The following is an 18,675-nucleotide window of genomic DNA, read 5'->3' on the forward strand; positions in this document are numbered from 1 at the left end:
CCAGCGTCTTCCTGGACGGCCTCCTTGCCCCCTTGCTCTTCCGTGTTCCCTCCGTGCCAGTGCCGGTCCTGCAGGGTGGCCCTGGGGCTCCGTCTTCCACTCTCTGGGTTAAATGACAGCTTCTCGCTCCTCTCCAGACCTGCGCCTGTACGGCCTATTTATCTGCATGAGGCAGGTCATCTTTACCCGAAACGGCAAGGTAGCCATTGTCATCCTTATCAGTCTCCTGGATGACGAAAAGGGCTGGGCGGGTGGCCCTGGAAGCAGAGCAGAGGGAGGTGACCTCCGGGTGGCTTCCAGCAGCCCCTGCCCGGCCCAGCCACCTTTCCCGCTGACGCCCGCCCGCCCATCCCCAGCATGGCCTGGTGACAGGCAGGGAGGGCGGGGTCCAGCCCGTCCTCGCTCCCAGAGCCGCCTGCCCTGTAGGAACGGTCTCCCCGTCCTGACACCTGGCCCAGGAAGGGGGGGTCCCCTCCACGCCTCCTCCTTCCCGCCCCGCTCGCTGTTCACTGAGAGCCGGCGAGGGCCTGGGGCCTGAGCCCCGGGGTCTGGGGCCGTCCCTCCCTCCACGCCGGCCAGAGTCCCCCTTGCCAAATGGCGAGGCTGCGGGTGCTCACCCTGTTTGGGGACAGGGACCTTTCTGAACAATCTGTGTGTCTTCCACGGCTCCTGAGTTCAGAACCCGGGGTGAGCGCCTCTCCTCCCCCGTGTACGTCTGAATTGTGTGCCCCGACAGGTGCTTGTGGGGACAGAACACCTCCCTGCCCACAGCCGTCTTGTCAGGCCACAGGCGTCGGCCCTCTGAAGAAGGTCCTCACGGGGCCCACGGTCCACAGGTGTAGGAGACAGCTTGTTCTGGGGTAGAGGGACCATGGGCCCTCACCCCGGCAGCACCCCTCCTCTCAGCTCTCCACAGTGTCCATCTCCGGAGAGGGAAGGATGGGGAGCCCCTTCTTCTCCAATGCTGTCCTTATTTGCTCCTTTCCTCGAGGTGCGGTCAGGTTCCACAGGCAGCTCTGCTTCTCCGTGGGCGTAGCACGGGTCTCTGGGCTGGCTCGCAGTGTCAGGGCCTGGGCTCCCTGAGGACCAGGTGCCCTCCTTCCCGCACCTCCTTCCTCTGAGGAAACCCATGCTTTCCGGGGCCAAGTCCAGCCCCGTAGGATCTGTATGCTGTCATTATTTGTTTATTTTGTTTGCTTTTCATTCTGTGACAATCACGTATCTGTACATTTCAATCTTTTATAAGCCTCTATATCTAGAAGGCAAATAGCCTGTGAGAATGCAGTTGTATCCTCTTTGATCTCTGAGGACGATGATTAGTCTAATAGCTTCTTGTTTCCCCTCTGTAGGTGTTAAACCTTTCGGAAAAGAGATATGACCTGACAAAGCTTAACCCAAAGGTATGGATCTTAACCCTTTATATTCTGAGTTTTGTTAAATGTCCCTGATGTGCAAATGTCCTGCTCGTGCAAAAAGGGTTTGTAGCAAGTCTTTGTGGAATATGACTTAATGAGGGGTACTAGGAACTGTTCATATCCACGGCTTATTTTTTTTTATTAACACTTTTTAGTTTGAAATAGTTGTAACTTCACAGGAAAATGCAAAAATAATACAGGGAGATCCCACATACCCCTGCCCCAGTCTTCCCCAGTGGTACTGTCTTGCATAACTTATAGTAAAATATTAATGCCAGGAAGTTGACATTGGTACCGTCCACAGATTGCATGCAACTTGCACTGGGTATACGTGCAGCAGCTGTGAGTGTGTGTGTGTGTGTGTGTGTGTGTGTGTGTGTGTGGTGTGGTTCTGTGCCATCTCAGATATGTAGATTTGTGTCACCACCACTGCGATCAAATCCAGAACATTTTCACCTCAAAGATCTCCCTCCTGCCACCTCTGTACATTCATGCACTCCCTCTCCATCCATTATTCTTTTTAACAGCAAAGATTTAGGGGGAAATTTTTCAGATTGCATAAGCATAAGTTATGGTATATATGGTGTATATATATGCATACTGTATTCCATATGTTGGAATATTTTGCAGCCATTAGGATAAAAAAAAATAGTAACATGGTGAATTGCCTGTTTTAATGCTACTTAACAAGGGCAGAATATAGAATTTAGGTATATGCTAAATGTACATAGAAAAAGAGTGTAAGGGATTCACCAGAATGGGCTTTTGCTCTGAGTGGTGGAGGGCGTGTGTGCCTTTCCCTGCTTCCAGCAGTTTTCTGAATTTTCCCATCATTTTACACAATTTCTATTGCTTTTATAATAAGACAGAGCTCTGCCTTCCCCTCCCGTCTTAAAAAAGTAAATGGAAAGCAAAAATAACATCACTGCGTGGCCCTCAGGTTTAGAGCTGGAAATGTGTCAGGTGGCTCAGAGTTGCTGTGTTTTGGCCACAGACCTGCCAGGTTCCTTATCTCGTGATGATGACTTTCTTTGTTCCTGAATTGTAACCGAGGTTTGAAGGCCTTCCTCCCTCCCTCCTGGGCACATTCCTCTCCTTTGGGGAGTGTCACGTGTGATAGGCATCTCCCTCTGAGAAGTTATCTGCCCTTTGTGTGGAGGAGTGGCTCTCAGCATTTTCCCAAACTGCGATTTTAGTCTGAAGGGAGGAATTTTGGCAGCCCCTGCCAAGAACTCCTGTTTCAGATCTTGCCAGGCCTGGGCCTCTTCCCCATGAGCCACGCACCATTAGCGGCTCCCGAAAGCCCTTTCTAGAATTGTCATTCCAGCTGCAGAAAAGCAGATAAGACCCGGGAGTAGATGTCTCGTGGGGAAAACATAATCCTTCATATTTTTCTTTCCAGTAAAGGAGCCATAATTCCCACTAAGTTTTAGAAAAGGAGCATGCAGCGTTGTTCTTTACTCTAAAATGAAATATTCTGGTAAATAAAAAAAACCGTCATGAGATGGCTTCATAGGGCTTCTGGAGATGGACACCAGGAAACCTCCTCTCTCTCCCCGCAGATTCTGGACGTGGGCTGGCCAGAGCTGCACGCGCCCCCCCTGGATAAGGTGTGTACCATCTGCAAGGCGCAGGAGGCCTGGCTGAACAGCGACCCCCAGCACGTGGTCGTCATTCACTGCAGGGTGAGCACCCGCTTGGGGGCCCAGGGGGCCCACCTTTTCACTCTAACTTCCAGCTTCTTTAGGGGTTTGTGGTTAGGTTTTCATACTTATTTAAAGTGGGGTGTGGGGGGGGAAAGAGTCATCCAGCCTCCCAGAGTGTGGCTTCAGAATGTATAGGATAGAGGTCCCTGAATGCATAGCTGCACGTGGTGAAGCTAAGGTTAGGGACCCCTGGGAGCGAATCCTTTCATTTTCATGCATTTTTGTTTTTCATGGGAAGCGCTTTTTAAAAAGTGAAGGGGGCTATTAAGATGCACGGCATTGGGCTCTGTGCCGCCTGAGTTACGCTAGCCGATTGGCTTGACATGGCGGGCAGGACGCTGCTGCAGCAGTCGTATGGTCCTTTCCAAGCAGGTCAGCCCGAAGGGGACGTGACATGTCTACCCTTGCAGGGTGACCGGGGCTGGCTGTGAGCACAGCAGCGCACCGTCCTGGCTGCCCTGACCTGCTTTGCACCCCTCCCTCCTCCTACCGCCCTCCCATCTTCCGGAACCTACCTCTCCTCTTACTTCTCCAGTTTCTCAACTGCCTTGGATTGTTCGTAGCCTCTTCCTGCGCTACCCTGGATTCCTCAGATCTGATCCGTTTTCCCAGACACCTTGAGCTCACGCAGCATGTGGGAGGAATGCTTTGAGAAGGGGGTGGGGGGGGCGGGGAGTGCAGTGGCTGGGTCTCGGTCCCAGAAGAAGGGGGCTGCTCCCTGCTCTGTATATTTTACACCAAATTCTTATGACCATCAGGGCATCTCGAAAAAATAGACATTTCCACCTTAAAGTGTTTCTTCCTTCAGATTTTTCACACTCAAAAGCTGCACAAAAACCCTTTGCGTTAGGGACCTTAGTGTAAAAGAACCTTCCCTTCGAATGATCAGACTTTCTGTGTGAGTCTCCTGCAAGGGCACGGAGATCTGCCTGTAGAATAAGGAGGGTAGACAGTGGCTGACCACGTTCAAAGCTCCCACACTTGGGGCATTTGAGGGTCACTTGGCCCGGAGGAAAAGCCACTGGGTGCACACAATGCGTTTGCTGCTCTCTGCTTTTATTCCTTATTCTCACATCTAACTCGATTACATTCTCCCTCAGACAGCCAGGGAGTCCCTTTAGTTCTCTTACTAAATTAAGTTAACCAGAGCTTTTATTCAAGGACTGTGTTATATTAAGGAGCTTCTCTCCACATTTGTGTTTTGGTGAAAACTTAAAGAAAGAGACTTTTTTTTAAAAAAAAAAACAATTCTTGTCCATTAAAAAAAAGGTCTGTATTTTTCATTGGGCTTGGCTTGATGATTTTGACACAGTGAAGATAATACTGATGGGCCACTGTTGCCTGAGATCCCTTCACAGGCCTGTGAAGCAGGGGTCCCTAACCCACCCGGAGCAGCTGCAATGCCTGACCCTGGGGAGAAATGCCCGCCCGGTGCACCCCGACCTGCTGCCAGCTGCGTCTCCAGAGGCTTCTGGTCCCTGGCCCTTGAGACGCTGCCCCCTTCACCACGCATTCCATTTCAGTTGTTCACTTTTTTAATGAAACAAATTATAATATTATTTACCACATCCGGGCCACGAGTGATGAACTTAGCTCACAGAGTTCTCTAAAACGTGTCCCTCTTCTAAAACTACGCTTGCCTCTCGGGAAAAGTCTTGTTAGTGGGATTAAACTGGAACATGTTGAAACTTTTGGGGAACAGTTTGCTTATCTCTTGCCCTAATTCTGGTGGCCTATGAACCCTTTCCGAGATGAGCTAGAAAACATGCCATGAGAGACAAGCCCTCTTGTGACTTGAACTTACAGATGTTGACATTAAGGGAAGTTCATCATCGTTGCTGCGGGGGTGAGATTGCTGACTTTCCCCAAAACCTGCCAGCCCTGCAGAATGTGTTCTTCCTGCCAGGAGTGCCAGGAATACCGTCTTGGCCTGGGGAGAGCAGACTAAGGCCAGACTGTCAGAGCCCTGTCTCCCTGCTGGATACAAAGGGTGGTGTTTGTCCCCAAGTCCCCCCTCACACTAGTTTTGAGTAGAAATAGCCTGCGGTTCTTCTGGACAGTTTCACCCACGTCCACACGGTTTAGTCTTGAGCTGTCGGTAGGGGATACTCGCTGCGACTTGTGTAGTCAGCGATTCTGATTTTTGTTAAGAACAGACAAAAGCTGTTCAAGTCCTAAAGAATGTTGTTTGTGCTTGAGGACTTCCTGTCTGTACGTAACAAGCAGCGCTGGAGATGGGGCCAGTGAAGCCACCCCGCGTGCCTGACTTGACGGGGCTGTTGCTCCCTGCAGGTGAATTTATACAAGAACCATACTAGTAGCTGCGCAGTTACAACTGCGGGTGCCAGGGTTCAGCAGTGAAGGACTGATGGTGTGTCTGCACTGAGTTTCTGTAAGGCGCGCCCTTGACGTTCATGAGACAGAGAGGAGAACGCTCCTGGGTGACAGTCACACACCAGATTTGGACCTGAATTTCCTCCATCGTTCCCTTTCAGGAATAGACGTACGATCTGCACGTTGTTGACACAGCCATGGTGGCTCATGGGATTCTAGATCAGGGGTTGCTGGCTCTTCTTGAAAGACCCAGACAGGACTTTCAAGGCTTTGGGGCACCACAGTCTACTTCCACCTGCCACTGCCATGTGGAAATAGCCCCTGCTGCCCCTAAACAAACAGGCGTGCTGGGTCCCAATCAAACTTTCTTTATGAGCACTGACATTTGAACTCCATATGATTTCCATGTGTCATTGGAATATTATTCTTTTGATTTTTCTTCAACTGTTTAAAAATGTTAAGACGGCTCTTAACTCATAGGGACACAGGTGGTGGGCAGAAGTGGGTGGTGGGCTGTGGTTTGCCGGTCACCGTTCTGGGTCATGGCAGTGTGTTTCAGAAGGTGGCAGTCCACGGTTCTGGTTGAGGTGGCCTGTCGTGGAGCTGCAGTGCTTCCAGACACCTTCTTCTGTTGGCACTGTTGGTCCGAGACACCTTCTTCTGTTGGCACTGTTGGCTGCCTTGTCCGGGCTGTGCATGTCTGTGGTTACGGATTGAGTGATGCATTTTCCATGACGCTGCCTCGGACGGGGGTCCCCTGTGTGTGACAGGGCAGGGCTGGGTAGATGGTGCCAGTGACGCTGGCAGCACCCTGGGATCTGCTGTCCTGCTACTCTGGACTTCTCCAGGCTCTGTGTGCAGCCCTCAAAGCCCTCTCAGCCTGTGAGTGGGGCATTCGGGTCTCTCTCACCTGGGTGATTAAGTCACGCTAATTGCTTCCGCCCAACACAGTTTTTTCCAGCCTCACTGGGAAATGAGGAACTGACTGGCCGCCTCTGTGCAGACCTGCCCTCGGGGGTGTCCTCGGATGTCCCGGCTAGCACCTGCTCCTGCCATCAGCACCCCATATGTGTGTTCTCTGCTGAGTTGGTTGCTGCCGTCCCCCAGGACAGGGACCGGAGGAGGGTAACGCTGGCTTCCCCTCCGAGGCAGCCTCTTTGCCATCCTGTGACTGAACGAGTGCTTTCCTGTTCTAACGACCGCTCTTGTCTCCTGCAGGGCGGAAAGGGACGCATCGGCGTGGTCATATCATCTTACATGCACTTCACCAACGTCTCGGCCAGGTAGGAGGGAAGCGTCCTCACTGCCGTGGGCATCGGGGTGCTCTGAGGCTGGGTGGGCGGGAGGCGGTCAGCCTGGGAGCTGACCTGGAGGCCGAGGCTCGTGTCCCTGGTGCCTAGAAACTCAGCTGCAGCTAAGGGTTTACACTGGTGAGAAAGATGCTTTCGTAGGTGTGCAGTGATTCACACTGAAGACTTCATGGAGGCGTCCAAGATAAAGTGAGTGCTCTGTCATTCTCTGACAAGAACGATAGGGGCAAACATTACCGTTAGTGAAGAAGAGCTGTGCTGTCTCACTGGATGCCTCAAATTCCGTACACGGCCATGGCCACGGCCGCCATGGCTTGCATGCGTGGCTGCCATGTTTGTATGCAGTGGGCCTCTGGGAAGTACTTTGCATGTTTCCTTTTTCTTGCTCAATCCTCCCAGGTAATCTAGGAGCGTGCGGTCATTGCTCCCACTTCACAGATGAGGAAACTGAGGCTTGGTGGACTTAGGCAGCTTGCTCATGATCTCATGGCCCGTGAGCGGGAAGCCTGGTCTGGCCCGGTTCTCAGGAGGTGCTGCCGTGGGCGAGTGGGTGCCGCCAGCAGGAGGCCGGTCCCGTCCACTGGGGACGACAGGCACCGCGAGACCAGTGAGTGAGGCAGCGGCCGCGTGCCAGCCCTCCTGGCGCTGGCCGTGCTGGTGGACCCAGATGCCCTTTCCGAACACACGTCTCCACTCACACTGAGACCCAGTTCAGAAATATCATTCTTTATGGGTTTTGCATCTGCGTTGGCTCTCTCTGTTCAATGGCCACTTTGTGAAGCATGAACTACTCCATTCTGAGGAAATATAAGCCTATTCATATTAGCCGATAAACCCTTTCCTTTCTAGCGTTAAGGAGTGAAATTTGACTTTCCAAGTGTTTTCTCTGGAAACAAATTGGGGAGCCCATTGCCTGCCAGGCAGGAAACCCAACCCCAGAGCAAAAATTAGATCCTTTCTTGGTGATAATAAGTACTTGTGTGTGTGCCAGACAAATTGAGATTCCTGGTCACGTCACATCCCTCTGCTAAGCCAAAGACATTTGGTCAGAGAGCAGATTTCACCTGCTCACAACAGCGCAGCTCTGTCTGGAACCAGAGTTCCACGCGCCACGGGCAGTCCCGGCATCTTTGGAAAGCATGGAGGCTAAGCTTTATTCACTTAAGGCTTATCAATGACGCTCTCTCTAAACGCACCACTTTTTCTGAATAATCGAAGTGTGTCTCAGCTGCACGTGTCAGGCAATTCACATGAAAGGCTCTAAGCCTCAAGGTCCTCACCTGGGAAGCGGGGATGATGGCTGTGCCTCACAGGGTTTTGTGACAATCAATGTGTCGTTTCGTGTAAGACAGTTGGAACAGTATCAGTGCTGGTACTAGCTGCTGTTAATGCTGCTGGTACTAGTAGGAGTAACAGTATTAAATGCTCCTCACTAAAATGAAGTGACATCACCTGGACTTTTGTAACCTGCTTTCCTAAATTAACACTCTTTCCTAAACGCCTCCCCTGACATCATTTCAGTGGCCGCAGTAGTTCGCCACTCGATGAATAGAATATTATGTATTTTAGCATTTACCAATTCTGCCTATCCAGGTTGTTTGCAGTTTTTCTTTAGAATTTCAGTTGCTTCCGTCTAATGATCTGGTACGCTAAAGCATGCCGTGATAACAAATTCTCCTCAATACATCTTCGATCATTTCTACTATTTTCCCCTTAGATACTGTTCTCAGAAGTAATCGTAGGGAGCAGACGTTTTTAAGGCCTTTGTCACAAACTGTGTCCAGATCAAAGCAGACACTTCAAGTCACAAAGTAAAGTAGGAAGAACATTCTGGTACCAGCACCAGAAAGATAAGACTTCATAAACATGGAGTTGGTGCTAATATTATGAATACTGATAACAATATTAATGCTGAACATAAACCTTGACCAAAATGCATTATCAGCATTTAATAAAACAAGTGAATTCCAGAAAAAGGAATACTTTTAAATGTATAGGTGAGGGACTTCGCTGGCGGTCCAGTGGTTAAGGCTTCGCCATCCAGTGCAGGGGGGTGTGGGTTTGATCCCTGGTCGGGGAGCTAAGATCCCACGTGCCTCGGGGCCAAAAAACCAAAACATAAAACAGAAGCAATATTGTAACAAATTCAATAAAGACTTAAAAAAAAAATGGTCCACATCAAAAAAAAAAAATGTATAGGTGAATATGTAACTATACTTATTACTCTGAAAAACTTCTGTGCTCTGTATGTTAAATATTCAGTGCTTAAGTGACCCTTGCTTTTGCGCACCCCTGCCAGCCCAGCCCCTTATTTAGACGGTGTTATTATTTTAGATGGTTATTTAGATAGTGAGGACAGCGGGCCTGTGCCCACAGGTGAGACACGGCAGGCAGGTGACTCTCCCACCTGCCATACATGCTGCACAGAAAGTGCCACATCCTAGGATCGGGTGCTGCTGTTTCAGGGGGGACTCCAGACCCTGCAAGCCTGGCTTCCACTTGGCCCTGAACGTCTTCCTGGGGGAGGTGAGGCCCTAGAAGAGATGCTAAAGTGGATATGCTCGGGGAGGGGTTGTAGCAAAATGGAGCTCTTAGTGGGTGCCAGCCACTCAGAACAGCCTCGGGGCCTGTCTCATGTCACTCCCCCCAACCCGGCCCCCTACGGTGGCCATGGAGTTAAAGCGTGTGCCCTCTCTCTCTCTCTCTCTGCTTCCCCAGTGCTGACCAAGCCCTCGACAGATTTGCAATGAAGAAATTTTATGATGATAAACTCTCAGCTTTAATGCAGCCGTCCCAGAAACGGTATGTATCTGTCCCAGAGCCAGAGTGAAAAAGTGAATGAGATTTTACATTTGAAAGCGTGTGTGTGGGGATGGGATGAATTGGGAGATTGGGACTGACATAAATACACGACCATGTGTAAAACAGATAGCTAGTGGGAACCTGCTGTATAGCGCAGGGAGCTCAGCTGGGTGCTCTGTGGTGACCTGGATGGGTGGGATCGGGGGGGAGGTCCAAGAGGGAGAGGATATATGTATACATATAGCTGATTCACTTCGTTGTACAGCAGAAACCAACACAACATTGTAAAGCAGCTCTACTCCAATTAAAAAAAAAAAAAAAATGTAGGGACGGAAGACGCACCTCCCCTGACCAGCCAAGATTAGGAGGGCAGGGATTGTCGGTGTCCAGTGGTGAAGGCTGAGCCACCCTGCGTGTGGGTGCCGGGGGGGCCCCTGGCTGGCTCCAGCGTGGACGCAGGGCTCCCTCCCCACACGCTCCACCATCAGGTCTTCCGAGCTCTCTGCTGGTGTTGGTGCCATTACTGTATTGGGACTGGTTTCTGTCTCCTGGACCAGGGGTCTGTGCACTGTCTCTGGATGGCGGATGTTCTGAGCTTTGCAGGTCATGTGGTCTCTGTCACGGCCACTCTAGCAGAGGGTCTGTGGGCAGTAGGAAGCAAGTGAAAGCAGCTTATGTCCGATAAAGCTGTCGACACACACAGGTTTGTTGTTGGCCAGCTTCAAAGGCCCGGGAGTCTTCTCTCTCCTCGGCCTCTCCTGGCCCACCTCCCCTCCTCCCCTGCTCGGCGTGGCCCCTGGCAGATGCTGCAGAGGGACCCTGGGGAGCAGACTTCCTCTTGCTGCCTGCTCCCAGGCGAATCCACGCTGTCACCAGGCCCAGGTGGAGAAGGACCAGAGGAGGGTCAGGTGCGTGGCCTGAGAAGAGCCAGCAGCCACGTGCCTTCCAGACCCACTTCTTCTGCAGATGGGGGCAGGGAGCCAAGAACACTGCATTTTTATTTTAAAGCAAATGGCAGGGCATTTGCGCAAGAATTGTCCGGGCAATTGCCGAGATGGTTTTCCTGCATGTCGCATCTTTTCCCCCAGTGCCATGGGGCTGGACCAGCGGTCTTGGGGGGACTGAAGATTCCAGGAGGCAGGTCACAGGTATATTTTGGTCAAGAGCCGAGTCTCAGTATTTCCACTTGGGAAAGGGGTTTCAGGGACCACCAAGAGGCACCTCCTGCTTTGTCCTGGGTGTTTCCCATGGCTGGGTCTGTTTGTGTTCAGACCAGAGTGTCTGGTGGATGTAGGACCCGCGGGTCAGAGCCTGGCCGTGCCCTGCTCTGAGCAAGGGTCCCACAGGGCGTGTGAGCTGCCTGGGAAAAACCAGCATTTTATTAGTATTCCAGTTAAACAGCCCTTTGATCTATTTCGAACCATTAAGTGTCATTTCTTGGTTGAGCAGTTTCCAGAATGGTTACATTCATGTGAGCCCGTGTGAGACGTGAGGGTAAACAGGGGGTTACCCACCCCCAAACTCAGCATGCACCGGGGAAGGATATTTGCCTCATTTTCTTCTTACTACCTACTGCAGCTTTTTAATACCATTGAAGGAGTGTGGAAAAAGGGAAACATCTCACTTTAACGTGCCCATGGTTCTCCTGCATCACTCAATGACAGAAGCTGTAGTACTTACATTTTATGAGGGTGGCATGGGTTAAATTTTGCATTCTGAGGCTAATCTCCCTGCACCCACAGATTAGGGGAATGCCAGCCCGCCCAGCGCCTGCATCGGAAGATGCTCGCCACCTCGTAATGAAGCGGGTGAACAACTGAGTGAATGGATAAGTCCCTCTGGAGGAATATTTGAGACCCGGAGGATGTGTGATGACCGCATTTGTGGGGAGAGGCTCAGTGGTGATGGGACCCATCGCCGTGGTCCGAAACGCCCACAGGGGGAGCGTTGCAGGCTGTTTTAGGACTGAACTCAAGAAACCATTTTAAAATCCGTCTTGTGGTGAGAGCTTGGGTTTGTGGTTCAAGAAGTTTAGAGCCTCAGCAGTAAGCTTCCTCCGCCCTTCACTTAATTAATACTGGGTTTAAGAGCTCGAGAGGCAGGAGGTCCATTTGACAGGCGGCAAATTCTCTGTCACTTTGTGCCTCACTCCTAAAAGCCACCGAGCCATTGACCTGCAGCAGCCTGGCCTGCAATGGCCCATTGGAGGTTGCTCGCTTCCAGCAGAATTCCTCGGGCAAGAGCCCTTCTCTCTCCCTGCACGTGTCGCCTTGAGCAAACCCCAGGGGCAGCTTGTGGAGGCCCCGGGGTAACCTCCTGCAGGGCTGATGGACCTGCTGTGTCAGAGAGGCTCCCGTTAACTTGGAGGCCCTTTCACTTTGATAAGTAGTTGAAGAAAATCCTCCTACAACATAAGTTATCGTCAGCATCATGGAAGTGATGAGTTAAATGATGAAATTCTGACCTCCTTTCCTTCTCCGCTTTTCCTTTCCTTCCGTGAAGGAGTTGGGACAAGCGGGTCCCATCACTTTGAGGTTAGTGGGGAAAACGACAGGTAACCGGCTTTTTCTTTGGGACAGCAAACCTCTCCTGAGGGTGTGAGGAAGAAAGGAGCCCGGGGAGGTCCTGGGCGGGGGTCATTCCTGTGTCCCATGAGGTAGAGGGAAGGGGAGGCCAAAAGTCTGGGCATGCAGACACCAGGATTGGATTCCTGGGTGTTTCTAATAGCTGGAAAGTTCCCCAACATTACAGCATTATTTGGGTTTTGATATTTCTGTAGTTTTTGACACGATGCCTTGAGTGTCTGAAAGAACCTTGAACTCGAAGCAAGAAAGCTGCCAAGAGAAGCAGATGTGCAGATCCTTTCTCCGAGGATGTGTGTTTTAGGGAGTGTGGCCGCTGAGGCCAGCAGGCTCCCTGTGCCTCGTGCCTTGGCCACTCCGCATGTCCTCCTGCCCCGGCTTGCAGGGTGGGCTCGAGGAGCGGGACCATCCCTTGGGGGGTCGCCTGGAAGAGGTCTGAGGTGTGTTATCCTTCCAGCCTGGCCGGGGCGGGGAAGTGCCGGGGAACGTTAGGTAACCAGCAAGCCTGGGTCTGGCGCACAGGCCAGAGCTGATGGGGCCCTGCCCACGTCTCCCCACCTTCCGTGCTTCCCCTGCAGCTGTAGCCACGCTGAGTGTATGGAGGTGACACCAGGAAGCCTTAGGGCGAGATGGGCCGACACAGTGACTCCTTCTGCTTACAAAAGTATCATTTCACACTTGTTTTCAGGGATATTTAAGCTTATGTCAAGTACAATTCACATATTTAGGACGATTTAGGGAAACTCCACATGTAAGTTTCTGCTTTGGAAAGAGGTTATAAATAATGCAATGAACAACTGCAAATTTCAAGCTGCTTTGGAACTTGAAGGAAGTGTGTGCCCTTCTGTTAGTGCCCTGCCAGCTGCAAGCTTGGTTTCTTAGTCGTACTTGCTAGCTGAGACGAAGTGGGGAAAACCTCACCCCCAGGGAGTTATTTCCCTGAAAAGAAAGAAGAGCGCAGCTGGGAGACAGGTGAGCTGTCTGACGTGTGTGGCTGTGGGAGCTGCGCTGACCAGGGAGGACTTTCTGTTTTGGGTAAGACGCTGGGATGGGCTTTGAGAGGCCATCTGACACCCTGTCCGTTCATTCATACACACCTGCCTTCAGTGCTGTGGGTGAATATCACATAGAGTTGAAATCCATCCTTTCCACAATTTTCGGGAGGAACTAATTGTGAAATCCTTGCCTTTGCTTTTATTCCCTCTTATTTTCAGCCGTGGCCTGAATTTTTTTCTTTGGGAGTGATGGTGGCTCTCCAGGTAGTTTCCTGCGACACGTGCCCTGTTAACCTGTCCTCTCTCTCCCGCGGTGCAGGTGTTGGCTAGCTCCACTGCTGACTACAGCAGCAATTACCGCTTATATTTGCTGTGAACTTTGTTGTTTTTATCGGGCGTTTTGTATGTGATGTCTTTGGGACTTAAGAACAACGTTCTCTTTTCCAGGTCACGCTCAGGTGGCCTACAGCAGAGCTTCTAGCCTGCTTGTCAGAGGGACCGATAAGGGTGTGAAAGTGTTCTGGGAACAGCAGGATGAGACCACGCCAATGAAAAATTCATGAAAAATTTGTTTTCCCGCACAAAGGTTTCCTTTACTCCTCCCCCATCACACGCACTCATTGGTGGTGCATAGAGAGGAGATAGGCTTAGTTTATGTCATTGAGTGTCCCCTCACCTGCTGCCATGAGCCACCAGGGGGCCAGGAGTGCCCCCTGGGCTGAGGCCACAGTCACTGGGGGAGCCAGGGCCGACAGCTGCTCAGCTGTGCGGTCTGGAGTTTTGGATTTGCCGGTAGTTGCCTGTAGGCCCTGGAGGAAAGCCCTGGAGATGAGCAAGGGGCCTGTGCTGTCCCCAGTGGCCATGGTGACCTGCCTGGGTTCTTGGTGGTGGGCTGGGGTCACAGGTGAGGCGCCCCCAGGCTTACGTCCAGCTCATTTACGTCCACCATCAGCCACAGAACTGTACTCATCACAGCTGGAAGGAAGGGACAAGGGTGCTGTCTCCACTCTGTCCATATGCTTTACAAAAATAAGTACATATATGACCCTTGTCACCTGTCCCTCTTTTAGGAGGTGGATGGCGGGGTGATGGGGTTGGCGTGAGGTTTTCTTTAAAGGCTGTTCTGATCTCAGTCATGCCGCTAACAAGCCTTATGGTAAACTTTTGCAGTATCACAAAATCCAGAACTTGGACTCAGAAATTACACTTGTATTGCATCCTATGAACAAGCACCCAAAATGACTTTAGCTCCGCAAAGTTAGGCAGTATAATTGCTGGAAAGTAGCACTTCACTAATAGAAAATACCGTGAAATATAAAACAATTTTACATTTTTTCCTTCTTAAGGAGGCATGTGAAGGAAGAAGTAAGTTGCATTTTATAATAACATTTTACATCTTTGATTTACCTAAAATGTGACTCCATATAAAGCAGATTTCTCTAAAGGGCAGATGAGAAGGGCTTTTTTGCACTGGTTACATGATGGACTGGTCAGGAGGGCAGGCGTCCGTGTCCGGGTCCCAGGCAGAGGACTGGTCACTCCCTCCCTTCTGTCCCTAACCCCGTGTGAGGGCTGGCCCTTGTCTTCTGGCTCCTTCTTTGGGAGCTTGCAGGGAATCAGCATTCTTCTGTGGTCGTGCTGACACTCCACCTGAAAGAAGCGCCTTCTCGTACTCCCTCTGGCTGCTGGGCAACGGCGCCGGCCAGGCTGTGTCAGTGCAAGGGGAGGACCCTCCACGTTTACATCAAAATGTAAAACGGAAACTGACCCTCACCCTCCTCCGTGATGCCTGATGCCTGGTCTTTGTGCTCGTGGGTCCCTCGGATGTCGGGAGAGTGAAGGGTCACCTTGCCCAGAGAGGTCAATGTAGAAGGAGCGAGTGGCCAGGTGCCCACACAGTAAACACACCAGCCGGGCCCCAGACAAGGCCGAGGAAGCGGGTTGTCTGGTGACCAGCGCTGGAGGAGGGGAGACTGCTGTCCAGAGCAGGTGGCGACTCATGGCCCCAGCTCAACGTCCGTGATCCCTTTTCCTGTGCTCATGACCCGGGGGCGGGGGGATGGCAGGAGGACCCAGAAGTCTGCAGTGCGTGGCACTTAGGTGATAAAAAGTGGCTGAACGGGTCACCTGAATATTCCCGTGTCTGCGCGTCTGCTGTCGAGATAGAAGATCAAATGGGAAGGCACGTGGAGCCATCTGGTGGCCAGGCTCCTGCAGCCACGGCCCGGCCACGTGGCCTCCCAGGCCCTCCAGGGCTTGCGTCTGGCCTCTGTGACTCTGGTGAGGTTTTGTCCTCTTCTGAAAGGGAAGAGCATTTTGCCACCAGGAAATTGGAAAACACCGGGAGGGGCCCCTAAGCTGAAGTGAATGTTCTTTTCTAACATTTTTTTCTAAAAGGATAGATTTCAAGTAGAGTTTTTAAAACTTGGGTTTTAAAATTTACTGGAAATTTTCTCTTGTTCAGTTTCCTTTGTATGCAAATTCAGCTGCTTGAGATAATGGACTGCATCTGAATTGCTGGTGTAAATTAGACATTTAAAAATATTTAGGTGTATTTGACAAATGACATTGTGTAAATTTAAGGCTTACGAGGTTAATCTGTTACATTCACATATTGTAATACGATTGCCATTGTAACCATACTTAGCACCTCTGTCACGTTACAATAATTATCATTTCTTTTTAGTGGTTGGAATAATTAAGTTCTATCTCTTAGCAAGTTTGATAATTATAATACAATATTTACTACACTGTGCATTGTATCTCTAGGGCATATTTACTACTTATTGCAAGTTTGTACCCTTTAAAAATTCTGTCCTATCCCCAAAGCCCCCAGCCCCTGGTAACCACCATTTTACTCTCTGTTTCTATATGTTTGGCTTTTTTAGATTCCATATATTATGAGTGATATCATACCACAAGGAGATATCACCTCACACCTGTTAGAATGACAGTCATCAAAAAGACAAGAAAAAACAAGTGGTTACGAGAACATGGAGAAAAGAGAGCCTTTGTGCACTCTTGGTGAGAATGTAAATTGGTGCAGCAACTAGGGAAAACAGTACGGAGGTTCCTTAAAACATTAAAAATAGAACTACCACACGAACCAGCAATTCCACTTCTGGGTATATATCCGAAGGAAGTGATAACAGGCTCTTGAAGAGATATCTGTACTCCTATGTTTATTGTAGCCTTATCCACAATAGCCAAGATATGGAAACAACTCAAGTGTCCCTCAGTGGATGAATGGATAAAGAAAATACGTGTGTGCGTGTGTGTGTGTGTGTATACACACACACACAGTGGAGTATTACTCAGCCATAAAATATAATGAAATTCTGCCATTTGTGACAGCATGGATGGACCTTGGGGACATTATGCTGAGTGAAATAAGCCAGAGAGAGAAAACCGGAATTTTTTTAACCTAAGCGGGCTGAGCTTGACTAGCGTTCAGTCCTAGGGAGGAGGGGGTGGTCCCTGGTCCTCCTAGGGGAGTGGACTGCGGCGGGCTGGCTGGAGGGTATGGAGGACGCTGTGCCCGCCGCACAGCCTGGTGATTCAGGGAATGCTTCCCTCCCGCGCCTGCGTGGCTCTGTGTGGTCATTAGCGATGCACGGAGATGTCGGATGTCGTAGGGTTTGGCTCTGCTCCGGAGTCTCACACTCCGGGTGGCGGGAGCGGCCGAGGCCAGACAGCATCTGAGAGCTTGGCAGGTCTGTGCCCGCTCGGGGTCACAGCTGCCACCTGGTGCCCCGGGAGGAACCAGTGAGGCAACGCTTCCAGCGTAGAATCTTCTCTCTAGGCCGCCAAGCACCCACGCAGGGCGCGGGGCCGTCGGCATGGCACGCAAGGCTGTGTGTGGTATTCAGAGAGAAGGCAGGCCTCCCGGCACACGGCAGACGTACACTCTGCCGCTGAGATGGGCCTTGAGGAGGGAGGGCACAGAGAAGCCAGAAGACGGGAGGGCAGTGCAGCTCAGGGGGGCTCGTGCCCTTTATGGCAGGGGAGGCTCTCACAGTGAGATGTGGCATCCGAAGGCTCCCTGTGGGCTGGGGGTGCGGACTCCAGCCTCCCACTAGGCTTCCTAGTATGAGCAGGAGGTGGGGTGGGTAGGACTGAGAGTGAAGCCGAGTGGCCTTCATGCCTTCAGAGGTGTGGTTTGGTTCAGAGAGCGTGCTCATGGGACGGCAGGTCTCTTGCGTTCCCGGTCTCCGCGGGGAGACCGTGACAGCCCCGTGGCCTAGCCCTGCCTGGCTGTGGGTTCCATGGACAGAGGCGATGCCACCTGCACTCGGGGTGCAGAGCAAGAGGCGCCGCGTGTGAGGGCTCGTGCTCAGGAAGCACCCTTGGTTGTGCTTCCAGGCCATTGGCCACGTCAGCGTGGAAGGCCCAGAGGTGCCCGGCGGGCTGTGGGCTTGGCCGTGCTCTGCAGGGCGTGGGCCAAGGCCTGGGGTGCGTACACCCTCCTCGCTGCGAGTGGTTAGGATGGGTTCTCTCCCAGAGCCCCCGGAAGAGCAGGCGGGTTTCCTCGTTTCCCTCCGGCCCCACCTGGGCTCGGGAGCTGTGTGTGCAGGAGCCCTGAGCTGGCTGCCCTTCGCAGGTACGTGCACTTCCTCAGCGGGCTCCTGTCGGGAACGGTGAAGATGAACGCCTCGCCCCTGTTCCTGCACTTCGTCATCCTGCACGGGACCCCCAACTTCGACTCTGGCGGAGGTGAGTGTCTCCCACGGGGTGAGGGTCTCGAGACGTGCCGCCTGGCGCTGGCCCTCAGTTCCGCGTGTTGATAGCCGATTCTGCGTGTCTTTCAGCGTGCCGGCCCTTTCTCAAGCTCTACCAAGCCATGCAGCCTATGTACACGTCGGGGATCTAGTAAGTGTGGCTGCTTTCCTGGGGGCCTCCGGAGGGCCCGGGGAGGGGGGCCCGCTCCCGGCTGCCTCTCCCTCTGGAGGGGTGAGGGGGGGAAGCCAGGTGAGCCAAGGGCAGGGGACAGAAGGGGAGCCGTGGGTGCAGTGCCCCCGTCATCCTGCCCAGCAGGTGTCTCGCTGCGGTCACACAGTTGGCTCTGTGAAGGGACGTGGACGCTGGGACCTGGGGGCAGGATAGGGCCCCGCACACTGTGTGGAAGAAAACACATCGGGGTCTTGGGACAGGGCCACGGTGGTCTCCCTTTCTCTCCCCTTTGCAGTTTAGACAAAGGTCAGGCAGACATTTCCAGACTATGTACTAATTCTAGACTTATTTGCTTTGCTTTTTTTGTTTGGAGAAGCGTTTTATGCACATCAATGGAAAATGAATAAAGGTAAAAAATGTTCTTAGCATCGTGTCATCACTCAGAATGAACTGTTATCACGTGTCCGGACTCCTGTTGGACCCAGGCACCGGTGACGCTTGGACAGCCTCACCCTCTGCTTACCACAGAGGCTGCTGGCACCAGCACGCCAGTTCCCTACGCTGCGTGCTGCACCGTGCACGGGCCTGGGGTGGGCCGGCGGGCACTGGCTGTGATGTTGCTATCAGGACCCTGCCTGGCC

At 52.0% G+C, this 18,675-nt stretch overlaps 1 protein-coding gene across 5 annotated transcripts in view; it reads left to right on the plus strand.

The window, feature by feature from the left end:
• Nucleotides 1-18,675, plus strand: part of TNS3 (tensin 3) — a 235,248-nt gene that overhangs the window by 106,915 nt on the left and 109,658 nt on the right. For all 5 annotated transcript variants that reach the window (XM_068550260.1, XM_068550261.1, XM_068550256.1 and 2 more), the window contains 6 exons: nt 1,350-1,400; nt 2,978-3,100; nt 6,674-6,738; nt 9,484-9,567; nt 17,745-17,857; nt 17,953-18,013. In XM_068550260.1, the coding sequence (XP_068406361.1) occupies nt 1,350-1,400; nt 2,978-3,100; nt 6,674-6,738; nt 9,484-9,567; nt 17,745-17,857; nt 17,953-18,013 (497 nt within the window). The remainder of the gene's footprint in view (nt 1-1,349; nt 1,401-2,977; nt 3,101-6,673; nt 6,739-9,483; nt 9,568-17,744; nt 17,858-17,952; nt 18,014-18,675) is intronic.

Source organism: Eschrichtius robustus, chromosome 8 (assembly GCF_028021215.1).
Source record: "Eschrichtius robustus isolate mEscRob2 chromosome 8, mEscRob2.pri, whole genome shotgun sequence".
Lineage (NCBI taxonomy): Eukaryota > Metazoa > Chordata > Mammalia > Artiodactyla > Eschrichtiidae > Eschrichtius > Eschrichtius robustus.